The following is a 17,569-nucleotide window of genomic DNA, read 5'->3' on the forward strand; positions in this document are numbered from 1 at the left end:
CCTGTAAAATGGGGGTACTGTCACTTACCACACAGCCTTGCTGTTAGGATTGGGGGTGATGTTTGCAAAGCGCCTGGCTGAAGATCTGGCACATAATAGGTACTCCCCCAAAATCGTGCTTCTAAACTGTGGTCTTTCTTTCCTTTGCTAAGCTGGTTCTCTTTCCAGAAATGCCCTTTCTGCTTCTCTCTGTCCTTAGAAGTTGCCAAGTAGCAAACTTTATGTTGTGATTGACCCACATGGATTTTAAAAATTAAAACAAGTTGCCAAAGCTTATAAAAATCCAGATTTCATGCTTCTCTGGATAAGCCAGAATCTCTAGTCCTCAAGGCCTTGGGATCCTACATGATGATCAAAGGCCTGGGACATGGGACACGGGCTCTACCATTCTCTGGTTCTGGGCTCTTCCAAGGGCACTGGGGTCTCCCAGCTTCCAGCATTTGACTCATGTTCTAGACCGTGGAATTTAACAATTAAATGACGTTGTATCCTTTGCTAGTGGTCTCTCTCTTTGCTTGTTTCTTCATTGAATGTGCACTCTGGGAGGAAGGGAAGGTGTTACTTCTGGCCAGTGGGGCAGTGGTCAGCGCTCAGCAAGTCCCTCCATAAGCACTTGATTGACAGAGACCATACACCGTGGTCGACAGTTTACTTCCTCCAGGTATGTCTCCTGTCTCCAGCAAGACCGCAAATTCCGTGCAGTGGCTACCATGGTAATGAACACTTACTGATCTGATCTTTTACTATTTTATTTAGAATTTTTACTTGGATAACAGAGGAAAAAAAGAAAACAAGGAAACAAATGAGAAAATGAATGCGAAGAACAAGGAGTCCTTGCTTGAGGTATGTTTAATTTTGTAGAGTAGAAGAAAAGAGAGTTAACTGTATTTTTAAATGATTTGCTTCTCAGAACAATGGGCGATTCTGAGACACACTGAAATTTTAACTTGGGGTTTTAAAATCAAATTATTACTAAATTATAGCTATTTAGACAATTAAACTGGTTCTTGGAGTCAGTTGTTAAAAAGTTTTGCTTTAGACAATATATTTTACTCTTCATGAAGTTGGATTGGTAATTCTTGACTAAAAGACATGAATCCACATAAAACTCATCTCTGACCATATATTTCATTGCTAATGTGCTCCACAGAAGTCAGGCATGACTTCTTTGCAGTGAATTCTAAGGCGCCCTTCCAGCAGCCAGGTGTGGTAGAAAGTATGAGATTGCAGTTAGGAGATCTGATCCGAGTTTGGCTCTGCCTGTTGAAGTTCATGTGTTATTGGGCAAGTCCAAGAACCTTGGTTTCCTATATCCTATTGAATTATTACAAAGACTTAGGGAGGCAATGGAAGCACAGTGTGTAAAGTACAGTACACATGTCTGGATTATCACTACAGGGCTGTGTTCCAGAAGTTCATTTGACGGTTGATTTTCTGAAACTTCTAATGAGTTTTCACATAGCAACTTTGCTCAAAATCGAGGCTCTGTTCCCCGCCTCTAATGCAGATGCATGCCAGATTACAGGTCACAAATGGGCATGGGAGCCCCAGACAGATTTTTGTTGTCCCCGACAACATGTTGACCTTTTCTTGAGTTAGGAGATTTGGGGCTTCTCTTGAAAACTCAGAAGACCTGTTGACACCTTGGCCCACATTCCCACCTGGAGCCAATTCACTGATGCTGAAGGGCACCCTCTCCCAGGCACCAAGGCCTGCCCAGATCCCTGCACAGGGTTGTAGCCCTGCCGGCTCTCCCAGCCCTGTTCCCGATGGAGCAGGCCCTACAACCTTGCTGCCACGCACTCCCAAGGTCCTGGAGACATGCTACAAGTTTTGGTTCCTGGGACCAAGAACCCAGTGGGTATTTCCCAGGGAGGCCAACGGTGGGAGTGGGGACATTCTTTCTGCATTTATCAGAGTCTCCAGGTTGAGTTGAGGGAGATAAAGCACGAGGCATCCCCAGCAGCAGGGAGATTCAGGTTCTGAGCGTCCCCAGCAGTGATGGACACAGACGGACATGGAAGGGGAGTGAGCAGTTTCCTGACACAGCCCTTGGCTGTTAATCAGTGCTTATTGCATCAGCAGCTGTCTGTAAATCAAGGACTGGTTATGCCTTGATTTCTACAATTGCCTGAATAGGTCTTGTTGGAAGACTTCAGCAGTTTTTCAAAAGCCAGATGGGAAAGAAAATACAAAGCATGTTATGCTGTGAAAAATCAGCATTATCATGCTTTCGAATTTGGACCCCAAATCTGCTTGAATTTAAGAGATCGTTGAAGGGCTCTCGCGTCCCTGCGCATGCCTGGGCGCCTCGGAGCCCCTGTGGTCGGGCCCCAGCCCGGGGTCTCCCGCCATGCGCGAGGCCAGATGTGGAGGCACAGCTTGGAAAACCGGGACAAGAAGCGTTTTGTGCCATATCGCTACTGCTTATGTGCGGAGAGAGAGCAGACCTCCTGGGGAATGAAATCAACACGTGAGCCTCTATGGAGACCCCAAATTTAAAGCAGGGCCTGAAAAACTTGGCTGATGAGTTTGCCAAACTTCAGGATTATCGACAAGCAGAGGCTGAAAGACTTGAAGCCGAAGTAGTCGAACCTTTGCAAGCTTATGGAAGTGGAAGGGAGCAGGACCCTGTGGTCTGTGCCCCCCCATGTCCTCAGCCTGCCTTTTGTCTGTGGAAAAACTTTAGCCAAAGAATAAGCTTAATCCGAGAAGTGAGAAAATGCAGAAACAAAGGAAAACAGTCAAAGGAGACCAAATAATAATAGTTTAGTCATTAAGCAAAGTCAAGGACCTTTGGTTCCTCCTCAAGGGCCGTAGATCACATTCTGAGCCACATCCTGTGAGCTGTCTTGTAGGTACTGAAAACCCCACCAGGTGGAAGAAGTTAACTACATGATGACCAGACTGTAGCCATGACATGAGCTGCCACAATTCCGAGAATTGGCCTCAAAGAAATGGAAACAAACCCACCCTGGAACTCAAGATTAACTGTACCTAAAACAGTCAAGGTGACGCTGATCAGACCACCGATGATCAATGTCAAGATGACGGTCAGAGCCGTCTGTGCTGCTTCTGCATGTAGCCCCCTCCCTCCACCTATAAAAGCTCTTGCCCCCTGACTGTCAGTGGGGGGAGTCGGCCTTTGGATAGGCGTCCGCCCTCCCCACCGGTTGCCGGCATCCAAAATAAAGCAAACTTTCCTTTCCACCAGCCTGGCCTCTTTAATGACTTTTGAGCAGCAAGCAGCTGGATCCCACTTTCGGTTACAGAACCACTGTAAAAATGAAACAAGATGACCTCAAAGCAACATTAACAGCAAAGAATTGAGGAGCTAAACAGTTAACTCAGAAAGAACACGTCAGAGAAACCCATCTGATCGCCATGTTATTTCACAGGCAGAAACTGAATTACACAGACTTCCCTGGTGGCACAGTGGTAAGAATCCACCTGCCACTGCAGGGGACATGGGTTCAAGCCCTGGTCCGGGAAGATCCCACATGCTGCAGAGCAGCGAAGCCCGTGCACCACAACTACTGAACCTGCGCTCTAGAGCCCACGAGCCACAACTACTGAGCCCGCATGCCACAACTACTGAGCCCGTGTGCCACAACTACTGAAGCCCGCATGCCTAGAGCCTGTGCTCCGCAAGAAGAGAAGCCACCGCAATGAGAAGCCCGCACACCACAACAGAGAGTAGCCCCCCTCGCCGCAACTAGAGAAACCCTGCGCACAGCAACAAAGACCCTATGCAGCCAAACATAAATAAATAAATAAATAAATATTTTAAAAAGAAGCTGAATTACAAAGAGCTACAATGGATGCTACTAGAACAACTCGTCATCTGGAGGAAACTACTGACAATTTTGAAAAGCAGAAAACAAAGAATATAAAGACTATATTTTCAGAATTTATCACTATCGAAATGTTATTTCACGGCAAAGCTTTAGACGTCTCCACTACTACCTACCAAAATACACAAAAGATTGATGAAGAAGATTTAGAGGTTTTCTGAAATTCTCTGTATCCACCAGATTATTCATCCCATTTAGATATCATAAGAGCAAATTCAAAGTCACGTCTTCAGAGATCAGTGTCAGCTAAGTGTGTATCTGGAACAGGACAGGTATCCACCTGTCGACTAAGAAAGGATCAACAAGCAAAAGATGTTGATGAAGAGGATGAAGACTTAGATGTTACAAAAGAAGAAAATGAAATTTCTTAAGTAAACTTTGCATTTCCATTTTCATCTTAAATGACTTGGAATCCAGAATTACTAAAACTGTAAAACTTTATACTGGCTTGATAAGTTAAACCTCAAAATGAAATCCTACTGGAAATGGAGAAATTATTAAAGGAAATTTATGCTGACCACAAAAAAAAAGAAAGAGAGAGAGAGAGATTATTGACAAGGCAACTAATACCAGCTAAACTGGGGGAAACTGGGAAAGATATGAACAAAGATGTCACCCAGCTCCACTACACATACATTTACTTGAAGGATGCAAAATTAAGTTTATTCTGCTTTTATGAGACTGAATGAAAGGAGGTTGAGAGTTATAAAAAACCAAAGCCAAAAATGAGTTTGAGTGTTTGAACTGAAAGATAGAATAATATGTAATTTTATTGCACTGCTTTTAAAAGAAATTTATTAAGAATTATATAATTCTATGCATGTTTTGATTTTTAAACATCTGCACCTAGAAAATGTACTTTGTCACTATCCTTTTCTGATACTACAGTATTAATAATTGTCTTCTTTCTTCTTTGATAAGAAACTATCCTCCAAAAAGGAAATCTTGCCATTTTTGACAACATGGATGGAACTTGAGTGCTAAGTGAAATAAGTCAGACAGAGAAAGACAAATAACTGTATGTCTCATCTATGTGTGGAACCAAAAAAAAAAACCTGAAATCATAGATACACAGAACAGATTTGTGGTTGCCAGAGGCAGGGGTAGGGAGGCATGAAATGGCTAAAGGGGGTCAAGAGGTACAAACTTCCAGTTATAAAATAAGTAAGTCCTGGGGATGTAATGTACGTCATGGTGACTATAGCTAACAATACTGTATTGTATATTTGAAAGTTGCTAAAAGAGTAGATCTTAAAAGTTCTCATCATAAGAAAAAAAAATGTGTAACTGCTTGAGGTGATAGATGTTAACTACACTTATGATGGTGATCATTTTGCAATATATACATACATCAGATCATTAGGTTGTATACTGAAAACTAATACATATTCTATATCAATTGTATCTCAATGTAAAAGAAAAGAAAATTATGCCAAAAATAAAATATTAATGTACAAATATTTTATGTATAGAATTGTATATTTTAATTTTTCCATTTACTAGCAGTGAAACAGTAATTTTTTCACTTACAGGTACAGGAATAAGTTTTCTATTTATCAACTTGTAGTAACAGAAATAGACTTTATGTAATGCTTTCTTTTATAATATTACCAAGATTGTACTCACAACCTTCCTTATGAAGTTGGGGCTATCATTACTCTGATTTTGCAAGTAAAGGCACTGAGGTTGAGTCACTTGCTCAGGGTCACAGAGCTAAGTGGTCAAGAAGCCTGGAAGTCTAACTCAGGAGCTGAGACTCAACCACCATGTTCTTCCTGTCTTTTGGCAAATGGTATGCAGTGTCAATATATGCATTCAATCAAAGCTGTAGACAAAACGATTTTTAGCTTGAAGGCTAGTTGGCCACAGTTTGTTTAAATGTAAACAAAATATGTGTTTTATCTTTCATGGGTTTTATATCGTTGGAATCTCAATTTCAGGAGAGTTTCTGTGGAACATCCATCATTGTGCCAGAACTAGAGGGAGCTCTTTATTTGAAAGAAGATGGGAAGAAATCCTGGAAAAGGCGCTATTTTCTTTTACGAGCTTCTGGAATTTATTATGTCCCCAAAGGAAAGACTAAGGTCAGAAAAAAAAAATATGCTTTTGCAAAAAGGCATTTCATGAAAGTGAAAGTAAAAAAATCCTCAGGTGGTAATTTAAATACATTCTACTTTGCTGTGAGATTCATGTTACTACAATGTTAATACAGATACATATCCTATTAGGACAGAATTACAGAAATCCTGAATCTTTCCACTGCTCTCTCTTGAAGGTGAAGAGTTTTATCTACTTTAAAGTCAGGTTTCAGAAATTATGACTGAAGGGCTTTTCTAGAAATTAATTTGTTTCTTTACATATCGATCTTTGAGGACATTTTTTCCCCCATTTTACTCTATTGTTCTGTAGTCATTACAGTAAAACTTCTTTTATCTGGAATCATAGTGGTATTAGAAGTCTTGATAGATTTTAATTTAGATTTTAGCTTTTAAAACTTGAATATTTAAATTGTTCTCTGAAGTGTATTATATGCATTTCCCTGCCTAATTTAGCAGAGTATCTTAGATATCATTTCACTTCTACTTGGTGATTTAGGATTATTGCCTCAAATCTACAAGCACATAGTAAATTTGTCTTATTCGAAATGTAATTTTAACTCTCATTCTAACTCTTAGCTTTTTCTAAGACCTTTCTTAGAGGATGGCCATTTCCATCTTTTGCTCACCTTTGCAAAGTTGTAGGCTGTCTCTCTTTCTATATCTGGAGTAAGCCAAAGCATCTTGCCTTCACTGCCGAATCCAGCGCACCCCTCAATGGCATATTTTCAAATTGCAGGCTGCTTCTAATAAGGCTTGACCCACATCCCTTGCAGGTGAAGTCATAGTGACTATCCAGGGCTACTCCCACTAGTTAGAAGACTGTTATCTCTGTGGAATGCAGGAGAGCATTATGGGAAATTCTTGGTCCAGAGCAGCTACCACTCCTATTTCGTCTCAATCTTAGAATTCATACTTTTCCCATCTGTGCTATCTTCATTCCAGTCCCAAACATGGGGGGCATAACAGTTGACCCACAAATTATTTGTTTTATTTTAGAGAGGTTATGTCTTTGGCATTTACATATAAGTGAGACATATAAGCCTATCAAAAACAACACACTTAGGGACAAAAATTAGAAGCATTCACATTGGAGTTGGACAGGCATCCTTTCTGTCTCTTCCCATTAACACTGATGGAGGAACTAGCCAGGAAGTCAGGAAAAAGAATAACAAGTATAATTACTGGAAAAGAAGAGTCAAAACTCTCTTTATTCACAGTCGACATGATTGTCTACCAGACAATATAAGACACTCAACTGAAAAACTTAAGAGTTTGGTCCCAATGGACCAAATAAACTTACCAAATAAGAAATTGTTTTCCTTTATATAAACAATATGCAAATTAAATATGCTGCAAAAGATTCCATGCATTGCAAGAACAAAAAAATACAAAATACCTGACAATAAACTTAACAAGAAAGGTTCAAGATCTTATATGGCATAAAATAGAAAATTTAATAAAGGAAATGAGTTAGAACTGAATAAACAGAAATGTACAATGTTGCTAGATGAAAAGATATTAATTCTCCCCCCAATTTTTCTATATATTCAATTCCAAGAAAAAAATTTCAATAGGATTCTTTTTACTTGAAGTTCGAAAACTGATTCTAAAATTCATCAGAAAGAGATGCAGTTCCAAAATAGACACACACACAAATTATAAAGAACATTATGGTAGAACCCCTCCTCCCAAATGTCAAAACATTAGACAAAAACAGTACAGGAAGAGAAAACAAATCAACAGAGAGCCATCTAATATAAGAGAAATTCAAGTGAGCATTTTATAGCAGTGGGGAAAGAATGTGATACTCAACAAATAGCACTGAAATAATTGTATAGCCATTTGGAAAAATATAGTTTCCTACCTCATACCATGTTCCAAATTAAATCTTAGGCTGATTAAATGTATTTGGACAAAATTACAAAATATGAGGAGAAAATATATGGTCAATATTCTCATAATTTGGCAGTGGGGAAGCCTTCTTAAACAAGACTAAAAGCTCAAAATTATAACAAAGAAAATTGGCAGATTTGACTATATAAAGTTGTGTTTAACTCCTTATGGCCAGAGATACCAAACAAGAAGTTAAAGACTAGCTCTAGAGTCAGAGAGTACATTTGCAGCATGTATAACCTAGTATGAATATCCATAAAACATAAAGACTTCAACAACTCATTAAGAAAAAGATAAACATACTCATAGAAAAACAGCAATGCTTATTAAGTGAGAATTCACAGAAACAGAAATATCAGTAGCCAGTGAATAATTAAAAAGTTGCTCTATCTTATTAGTAATCAGGAAAATGTAAATACGTGAAATTTTTCCTCCCGTGAGATTGATAAAACTAACAATATTGATAATATGCAAATTTCATCAGGAGTGGGTAAGAAAAATGGGCACTCTTATGTACAGAAGTTTGGAATGTAAGCTGGTACAGCCAAATTGGGGGACAGTTTAGCAAAATCTATGCAAATATAATAGGGAATACCCCTTCAAAGGACAGCTCCATGTTTGGCAATCTACCCCACAGAAACATTTGCTCATATGCACAATATATTTTGTAACAGCAAAATATTGAAGTAACCTCTAGTCATCTATAGTAGGATGGTGGAATAAATAGCTACATCTATACAGTTATACAGCTATACAAAGAATGTGATATATCCTTTCATATGTCCTAACATAGACCCCAAGATATAATGTTAAGAAAAAGAACAAAGTCATGGAAAAATATTGAGAGTAAAATCTCACTTATATTTTAAAAATTGTATATATGTATGTGGGTATGTCTACACATGCATAGGTATATAAATGTATCCCCCAAAACATTTGGAAGAATGTCTTCTCTGGAGAAGAGAATGAAATTAGAAAAAAAAAGAGTGATGAAGGAAGATTTTTGTTTTACTATATATAAAATAACTTATTTTTAAAATTATGATGAATGTTTTATTTTTCTAATTAAAAAAACTAAAACTTTGAAAATCCAGAAGAAAATATCTTACAAGAAAAAAGTATACTACCATATATAAAGGAATAATTGTGCATTGAGATGTAGCAATTCTACCCTTTATTTTTTTATTCATTAACTCAGTAAAGAATTATAGAATGTGAGGGGGGAAAAAGTAACAGAACAAATTTGTAATTGAAGTGTGACCAAATATGTAGATTAGAGGTTGATGTCTTCTCAATGCATATTATATGTGGAGGAGAGGGTTCTGTTTCCACAGCAACACCACCAGCCCTAAAGAGAAGGCACAAAAGGGATCTTCTCTCCTCAGAAGAAGTGCATGAAGTGTGTGGGAATTTTCTGAGCATCAAATTTACCTCTCATTGTTCATCCTGAGGGGGACTTTTTTCTAAATGCTCAGTCATGAAATCCATCACTGACTTAGAATGGCAAAAGACAAAATGAAATGTTTGACGAGGTGCTCGGTCACCTTATCTGAACCCCATCAGTAGTGATGCCAGTCATCTCTGGGAGTCCACGCATGGGTGCTAGAACAGCAGTATAATCTCTTGCTCCATTTTTGGTCTGGGGCATGCTGTTTTGCCTGGATGTGCTCTTTCCTTCTTAAAATGTAGGCTTGGCTTTTAGAAAGCTATACGTGGTAGATGCTTATATAAATTACCTGAAATTCTGTATTTTCCTACTAAAATGTAATCCTTTGTTGTGCCATGAAGAACGACCTTAGAAAAATATTACTTGTCAGCTAGGTTGAGGTTTTTTTTTCCTTCTCTTTCAGACATCTCGAGATCTGGCATGTTTTATACAGTTTGAAAATGTCAACATTTACTATGGGATTCAGTGTAAAATGAAATACAAAGCACCCACTGACTACTGCTTTGTTTTAAAGGTAGGTTTAAGAAGTCCTTACTTTAGATCTGTAAGCAATTTAAGGTAATGTTTCCTTTTAAGAAGAAAAATGTTAAATGTTATACAGTTAACTACAAGTATAACATAATAAGCTTTTTATTGTAAACCAAAATAGGAAAGGGGGAGACATTTCTACCAACTCAGATCATTTCTCCAAAGCCTGTTATCTGAGTCTAAAACTTTCAAGTCAGTCTGTCTATATTTCTTCACCACTTTATGAAAAAGAGAACTCTACATTTTGAACAAATTTTAGTTACTATTTTATTGACAAGACAATCAGTCTTTTAGTTCTGTATTTATCAGACTCTTATTCCATTGTAAGACATTTTTAGAAATTAGCAAGTTGACAAGATTTTCTAGAAAAATATAGAAAATACAAAAAATAGGAAAATATATCTCTTTCTAAAAATAGCCTTACTGGGTCTTGAAACTTTTTAAGGTGTGTATTATCAAAAGGCAATATGTATTATCAGGTGTCTGGTAAGGTTGACATTAGCACCATATTTTGGAAGCTTGGGCAGAAGTAACTTTTATTTGCCAGCTGTAACGACTGACCCCTAGAAATGGACTCAGGGAATTTATGCAGCTGTTCTGGCTATGCCATTGTCTCCGACCTCACAGATTCCTTTCCCTTCACAGCCTCACACCAGAGAGCGGGGGTTAGCCCATTCCACTTGGCCCCGGTGCAGGGCTGTGTACAGAATTTCTTTTTTTTCCTACAAATATACTTCATTTTTTATTATTTTTTTAATTGAAGTATAGTTGCTGTGCAATGGTATATGTTACAGGTGTACAATATAGCGATTCACAATTTTTAAAGGTTACACTCCATTTATAGTTATTATAAAATATTGGCTATATTCCCTGTGTTATACAATATATCTTTGTAGCTTATTTTATACCTAATGGTTTGTACCTCTTAATCCCCAACCCCAATATTGCCCCTCCCTGAAATCCCCCAGAATTTCTCCTTTCTGAATCGGGGTTCCTCTGTTTCCTTCTGGGAAAAAAGTCTGTGGAGCAGGTGTTAACGAGACCAGGTTCCTGGTGAGGTACCTTTGTAGGTTCGTCACCCACCCACCCCCAGGAAGACCCCATTACCATGTTTCTGGAAACATACGAAGCTGGACTCCGTGTGTGCATATGTGCTCCTGGCAAAGCTGTCACCTCTCCCGAGGAAGTGGGCCAGTCTATACTATAGGTTTACATCATTTTCACAAATTAAGGACAATGCTTACATTTACGTTGGTAGCAAACGTATTCTTTGTCAAGAACGCTGTCACTGGAGATGATCATGAACCCACTCCATCGTTTCAGAGGCGCCCACACTCGTGTGCCACTGTCACACACCTGTTACTCCAGGAGTCGGGTATCGCCTTGACCCCACCATTCTCAAAACCCCGCTGGGGCACAGGCAGCCTGGGCACCCCCTGCTACTGCTCCCATTTGTCTTTTAAAAATGCAGCAGTTTGAAGGAAATGCCATTTCTTTTCTTTTTTAATTAAACTTTTTTGAGACTTGTACATCCATATGCAATTGTAAGAAATACTACAGAGAGGTCCCATGTGCCATTTACCCAGTTTCTTCCAATGGTAACATCTGGCAAAACCGTGGTACCATGTCATAACCAGGATATTGACATTGGTCCAGTCAAGATTCAGAGCATTCCCATCACCACAAGGCACCCTCCTTTATAACTACACCCACTTCCCTCCTATTCCCATCCCCTTCTTACCCCCTGGCCACCACTAAGCTATTCTTCATTTCTATCCCTTTGTCAGAAAGTGACATTTCTTAATGAACAAAAAGCACACGAGAAATGTTTCATGTGTAATGCAATGATTTAAGCACTTTCCATATATTAACTCACTTAATCCCTTTATCAGCCTCATGAGGTGAGAGCCACAATTCTCCCTAGTTTGTAGATGTGGAACCTGGGCACAGAGACTCCCGACCAGGAAGTGGCTGAGCCAGGATGAGAAGCCCGGGGGTGGCCCAGAGGCCATTCTCTCGGACACTGTTTGCTAGGACACAGAATCTCTTCTCTGCCTCCCCTCAGCCCCAGCCGCCCTTGAACTTTGTCTTCATTGTGTTTCTGTCTGCCCCCATGGCCCTTGTTTGCAATCCTGAGACCCTGAGAAATTACCAAAATGGAAGCCCTCCTTTGCACATGGGCGTGCAGTGCACCTCTGCAGCACTGCCCACATCTCTTAGGTAGGGAGAAGGTTTTGGAGAGAGGTTCTGAAATGCTCGTCAATAAACTGGCTGAATCAGAGTCAGGGGAGGCTGGTTAGAAACACAGGTTCCAGGGCCCTGACCCACTGAATCAAACCGTTTAAGGATGGGGCCCAGGAATCTTCGTTTTTCTTGAGCACAGTCAAGTTTTGCACTCAGAGGATCAGAATGTGTTCTAACTCTAAGCGTCAACAGTCAGGGCTTATCAGCTGGTGATGAAATCCACTTCAGAGTGGACAAATAGAATGAACGTTGTCAGAAGGGGGCAAGGGCCCAAACCCATGGCCAGGGTCCAGAGGCTGGAGGAGGGATTTCCAGCAAGAGAAAGAAGAGCTCTCAGACCTAGAGGTTCCCAGGCTGAGGATTTAGACCCAGTGAGCAGGGTGGGAATGCGGTTTCTGGTGCTGACTCACAAGCTTGGAACTAGGTCCCAGAATCATGGGCTGAACTATCTGATCTGGGACACAGGTCACCCTGGGCTGCACTGAGCATGGCAACGCTGAGACCCAGGGCAGGGCCTCCCAGATGGGAGAGAGGGCTCAGAGGTGAAAAAAAAGCAGGCCAGGCCTGATGATCCAAGAACAAACAAGAATCAGGACAAACAACCCAAGGGGAACACGCATTTCCCTTTTCTCAGAATGATCAGTTCTGTTCTCAAGCCCGTTTCCTTACGGGCAATCACCCTGCTTATTTTGCTCTTAGGTATGCTTCTCAGCTCCTTCCCGAAATATTAGGAATTTCTATTCATTTGCTGAGTAAAAGTGTCTGTCATCGTTTGGAGAACCTAATTTGTTTACGAACATTTTGGTCATTTATGTGCCTTTCTGTCCACTGTGAGGGAAAAAAATTCTTGATATGCAAATATTTCATGAGGGTGAGCAGATTTACAGAATTCAAAGAATGTGCACATACATTGCAAAAGGAGTTGGAGATTATGGCGAAGCATGTTAAGAGATCGTGTGATTCCACAGACATGCAAGGGCTGAGAAGTTCAGCCCGGGAGTTTCTTACTCAGGATAAACTCACGGATTATGACAGTCCATGGTGGGGCGCTGTTGGGAAGATGAGAATTTGAGTCCTGGCCTTGTCACCTGGCACATTGTCATCGGGACTCTCTAAGCTTCATTGCCCTCTGCTACAAAGTGGAAATAAGAACACTTCCTGGGGACTTCCCTGGTGGTCCAGTGGTTAAGACTCCTTGCTTCCACTGCATGGGGCACGGGTTCGATCTCCCTGGTCGGGGAACTAAGATCCTACATGCCGCATGGCACGGCCAAAAAGATAAATAAACAAATTTTTATTTTAAAAAAGAACACTTCCCGTGCAGATTAAACAATATATGCCCATAAGACCATCAGTGCAATGTCGAGAGACATAGCCAGCAAGCAAGAACTGGAAGGTAGGGCTTCCCTGGTGGCGCAGTGGTTGAGAGTCTGCCTGCTAATGCAGGGGACACGGGTTCGAGCCCTGGTCTGGGAAGATCCCACATGCCACGGAGCGGCTGGGCCCGTGAGCCACAACTACTGAGCCTGCGCGTCTGGAGCCTGTGCCCCGCAACGGGAGGGGCCGCGATAGTGAAAGGCCCGCGCACCGCGATGAAGAGCGGTCCCCGCACCGCGATGAAGAGTGGCCCCCACTTGCCGCAACTAGAGAAAGCCCTCGCACGAACCGAAGACCCAGCACAACCAAAAATATAAATAAATAAATAAAAATAGCTAAAAAAGGAGGAGGAAATTATAAAAAAAAAAAAAAAAAAAAGAACTGGAAGGTATTCTTACTGCACTCTAGGACCAATTAAATATTTCTATTGACCAGTGGTTCTCAAACTTCAGAGTGCATGGGACTCACCAGGAGAGCTGTTAAAACACAGGTGGCTGGGCCTCCAGAGTTTCTGATTCTGTGGGTCTGGGATCAGGCCTCGGAATTTGCACTTCCACCAAGTTCCCAGGTGATGTTGATGGCCCAGGGGCCACACTCTGAGAAGGCAGTAGAGACATCACCTGTCCTTTAAGAGGTTGAGCAATATGGTCAATAATACAGCAATAACTTTGTATGGTGACAGATGGTTACTAGACTTACCCTGGTGATCATTTCATAATGTAGGCAAGTGTCACATCACTAGGTAGTATACCTGAAACTAACATAATATTGTACATCAACTATATTTCAATTTTTAAAAATTAATAAGTAAATAAAAAAATTTTTAAGAGGCTGACCATATGCACAAAAAAGATATCAGAGGCTGTCCATACTCACAAGAAAGGACTTCGTACCCCAGAATCATTTCTGCCCTTGTGCTCTTTCTTTGATGCACACTCCCCTTTCCTGTGAAGTTGCTCCTTTGTGAATTTTTTCTCACTGCATTCTGAGGTGAGGTATGATGAGGCAGTGGAAGTGACCATCCTCCAGGAGGAATTATGTCTCTATTGAGCTCCGTTGAGAGGTGGTGAGGGGTCATGGAAAGAGTTCTGGAATTCTGCTCCATCACTCACCTATTCCCTGCCCTTACTCTGCTACATTTTCTTCACAGTCTGAAATTACATTACTTAGTGTTTTGTATTTTTATTGGCTTTCTCCCCAGTAGAATATAAATGCCTAATCAAGTATGAGCTCACCTTAACCTGATTACATCTGCAACAATCCTGTTTCCAAATAAGGTCACATTCACACAGATACCTCAACAGAGGGTTAGGACTTCAACATGTCTTTGGAGGGGACACAATGAAACCCAAAATACCCACGTACTTTTCCAAGCTAGAAATAGAGAAATCATCCTTGAAGTCCCTCCCCTCCCCTCTGCTGTCCAGTCCCTAAGTTCTGGTTTCTGTGAGAGACGGCTCTCATGCAGCCCTCTCTGTCTGTTCTTCCTCTTCACTCCACGGCCCCAGCCACCACTGCTGCCTGGATTCCCTGCTGTTCCAAAGGTCTGATGGCCCCACTGCCTAGAGGACAACGTCCAGATGCTATTTTGACACAAGGCCCTTGACTCCACTTCCTCTACAGCTTCTTTTCTGCCTCTTCTTTCCATGGCTCCCAGGTCCTGGCCACACAGAATTTCTACACGTTCCTCAAATGTATTATAACATTCTGTCACTTTGTCCAAAGAACCTTTCTCTGGTTTCCAACTTTTACTACGAACTTTACCATGTCATAGAGTGATCATACATTTGTTTACATATGTCTCCCCCAGTGACATCCCAGCCGCCACTTCCTAAGTACGGCGTGAGCCTTTCTTTCTCATCTCTGTCTACCTAGGGACTGGTATATTTCTGAGCACCCAGAGGTATCTGTTGAATGCACAGGCCCTTGGTTCTTGTTATGGTTCTCCCACTCCCTTTGACCTTGGATAAATGGCTTAACTTCTCTGGTCTCCCACTGGTAAGTTTAGAGGATCTGTAAGATACCTTTGAACAGCGATCTGCAGTTGCCCTGACCTTTGTGTGCTGCATGGCACATCCTGCAGGAGCTTCTCTTTCTGTGGTCAGGAGCAACCAAACCAATGGTGGAAGAGTCTAACCAGTGGCATGGAGCCAGCATTTTTCCTTAAACGTCTTTGTGAATATTTTTTCAGCTAAAAGCTCAAGGGAGTAAACCCCTTGGCAAGGTCCTAAGACACGACAGAAGAATGAGGAACTTGCTGGATGATGTCCTGGGAGCCTAGAAGTTTCCTGCCTTCACGAGGGAGCCAGAAAGGAGCCCACTAGGCAGCTCATCTTAGAATCATAAAATCTGAGGATCACGAGAGACCTTCAAGGTCATCTGATGCTTAATTCTTCTGTATACAGTCTTAGTACACATGTGACATAAGGAAGTTGGTGAGACGCACCCCACTAATGTTGGAGAGAATGAACCAAAGTCTATACTTCCACCTCCTGATCATAGGAGGAGCGATAGTTAGAACTCAAGGTCAAGAGTTCTTGCCTCTCTTTTGTGCTCAATAGCCATTATGCTTAAGGGAATGACTACATTTTAGTCTATTTGGATGAAGTACATACTTAAGAAATTGTTGATTGTGCTGTTTAAGTGGATCCCTCTACCCAGACAGTTGCTTTCATTGCAAGCACAATACAGTTTAAGTCTGCTCCTGGGAACCTGGCTTTCCCATGACATGACATGCACCAAAAAACAAACCAAAGAAATTTTAATATATCAAGCCAAAGGTAACAAGATCAACTTTTTAAATTCCTCCAGAAACAAAATAAAACAAAACAACAGCTGCTTTCTAAGAACTATAGGCATCAAATTGCTGGAGAGACCCATGTTTTGCCCCTCTTACAAGACAGAACAGGAATGCAGTTGGAAGTTAGGGAGCTGTTTCTGGTGCTGAAAGACAAGGATGTTCTGTATGACCAAGGACCCGTGACTCTCCTTCCCCTTCGTGCCTGTCCATCACTGTTCTGTTTGATCAGGAGCTCCTGGAAGGCCTGGATGACCCCTAGTGCAGCACCTAGCTCATTGCCACTTAAGATTAGACAGAAATATTCCTTCTCTGCGCCATCCATGTGGAGGCCAAAATGGCCCATTTGGGTAAGAGATGACAGAAGACAGGGTGAAACCCTGAATTCCTGGTGGCAGAAATAACCCTAGGACTGATGGGGAGTCACAAAAGCATTAATTCCTTGACATAAGAATTACATCAGGTAAGTTCCTTTATCTGATAAATGGAGAAACGATTTGGATTTCTTGTAGGGCTAGAAACGTGATAAATGTGAAGGCTTTCAGGTGTTCAAAAAGCAGGAATGAAAATGATTATTGATAATATAGTAAAAAATGCTTGTGATAAATCATGTCACTGCTTTCTTAAATTCTTTCCAAATTTAGCCTCTGTAAAAAATATACTCCTGTTCCTAATCCTAAAATTGCTACCGGTAATTTTGGCCACCATCTCAGGAAATCTCATACACTGTGAGAATTTTTTAAATGTTTTTGAAAGGTGCTAATAAGTGAAGAGCTTATAAACAGTCTTTGAAATGGCTTTTTCTAGCATCCCCAAATTCAGAAGGAGTCCCAGTATATCAAGTATCTCTGCTGTGATGACGCAAGAATGCTAAATCAGTGGGTTACGGGAATCAGGATTGCCAAGGTGAGAGAGCGTTTCGACTCACCCTATCTTTGCTAACCAGCCTCCTGACCTGGGTCCAGTCTTTGTGCTACTGAGAAACAGCTGATCCATTCTTACTGAGTCAATGCGATTAATGGGTCAATGCCATAGATATTACCTTGTTTATTTGCCCATTGTTTTTCTTAGGTAAGTGAGAGTGGTCGATACGTGGACCTCTCCCATGACCTGAGAGTCAGGGATTTACTTTCACATGAGACGTCTCAGATATTGATGTATGGAGAGCTTTGCAAGTGTCGTGTGTAATTAAGAAACACGAGATACAATCTGCAGTAGAATTACATAAAGATATATGTCATCACAGTGCGTGGCTAAAGCTCTCCTCTAATGGGGAGGTGAAAGTATTACCTGACTCTGCTAATCTGGAAAATTATTTAACATATGAAAA

General features: G+C 41.0%; 1 protein-coding gene and 1 pseudogene across 1 annotated transcript in view; both read left to right on the forward strand.

The window, feature by feature from the left end:
• Positions 1-17,569, forward strand: part of LOC118890253 (amyloid beta precursor protein binding family B member 1 interacting protein) — a 100,744-nt gene that overhangs the window by 70,662 nt on the left and 12,513 nt on the right. The window contains exons 9-12 of the mRNA XM_036842802.1: positions 757-843; positions 5,795-5,938; positions 9,697-9,807; positions 17,047-17,145. Coding sequence (XP_036698697.1) covers positions 757-843; positions 5,795-5,938; positions 9,697-9,807; positions 17,047-17,145 — 441 coding nt within the window. The remainder of the gene's footprint in view (positions 1-756; positions 844-5,794; positions 5,939-9,696; positions 9,808-17,046; positions 17,146-17,569) is intronic.
• Positions 2,199-4,381, forward strand: LOC118891103 (annotated as a pseudogene).

Source organism: Balaenoptera musculus, chromosome 2, assembly GCF_009873245.2.
Source record: "Balaenoptera musculus isolate JJ_BM4_2016_0621 chromosome 2, mBalMus1.pri.v3, whole genome shotgun sequence".
Lineage (NCBI taxonomy): Eukaryota > Metazoa > Chordata > Mammalia > Artiodactyla > Balaenopteridae > Balaenoptera > Balaenoptera musculus.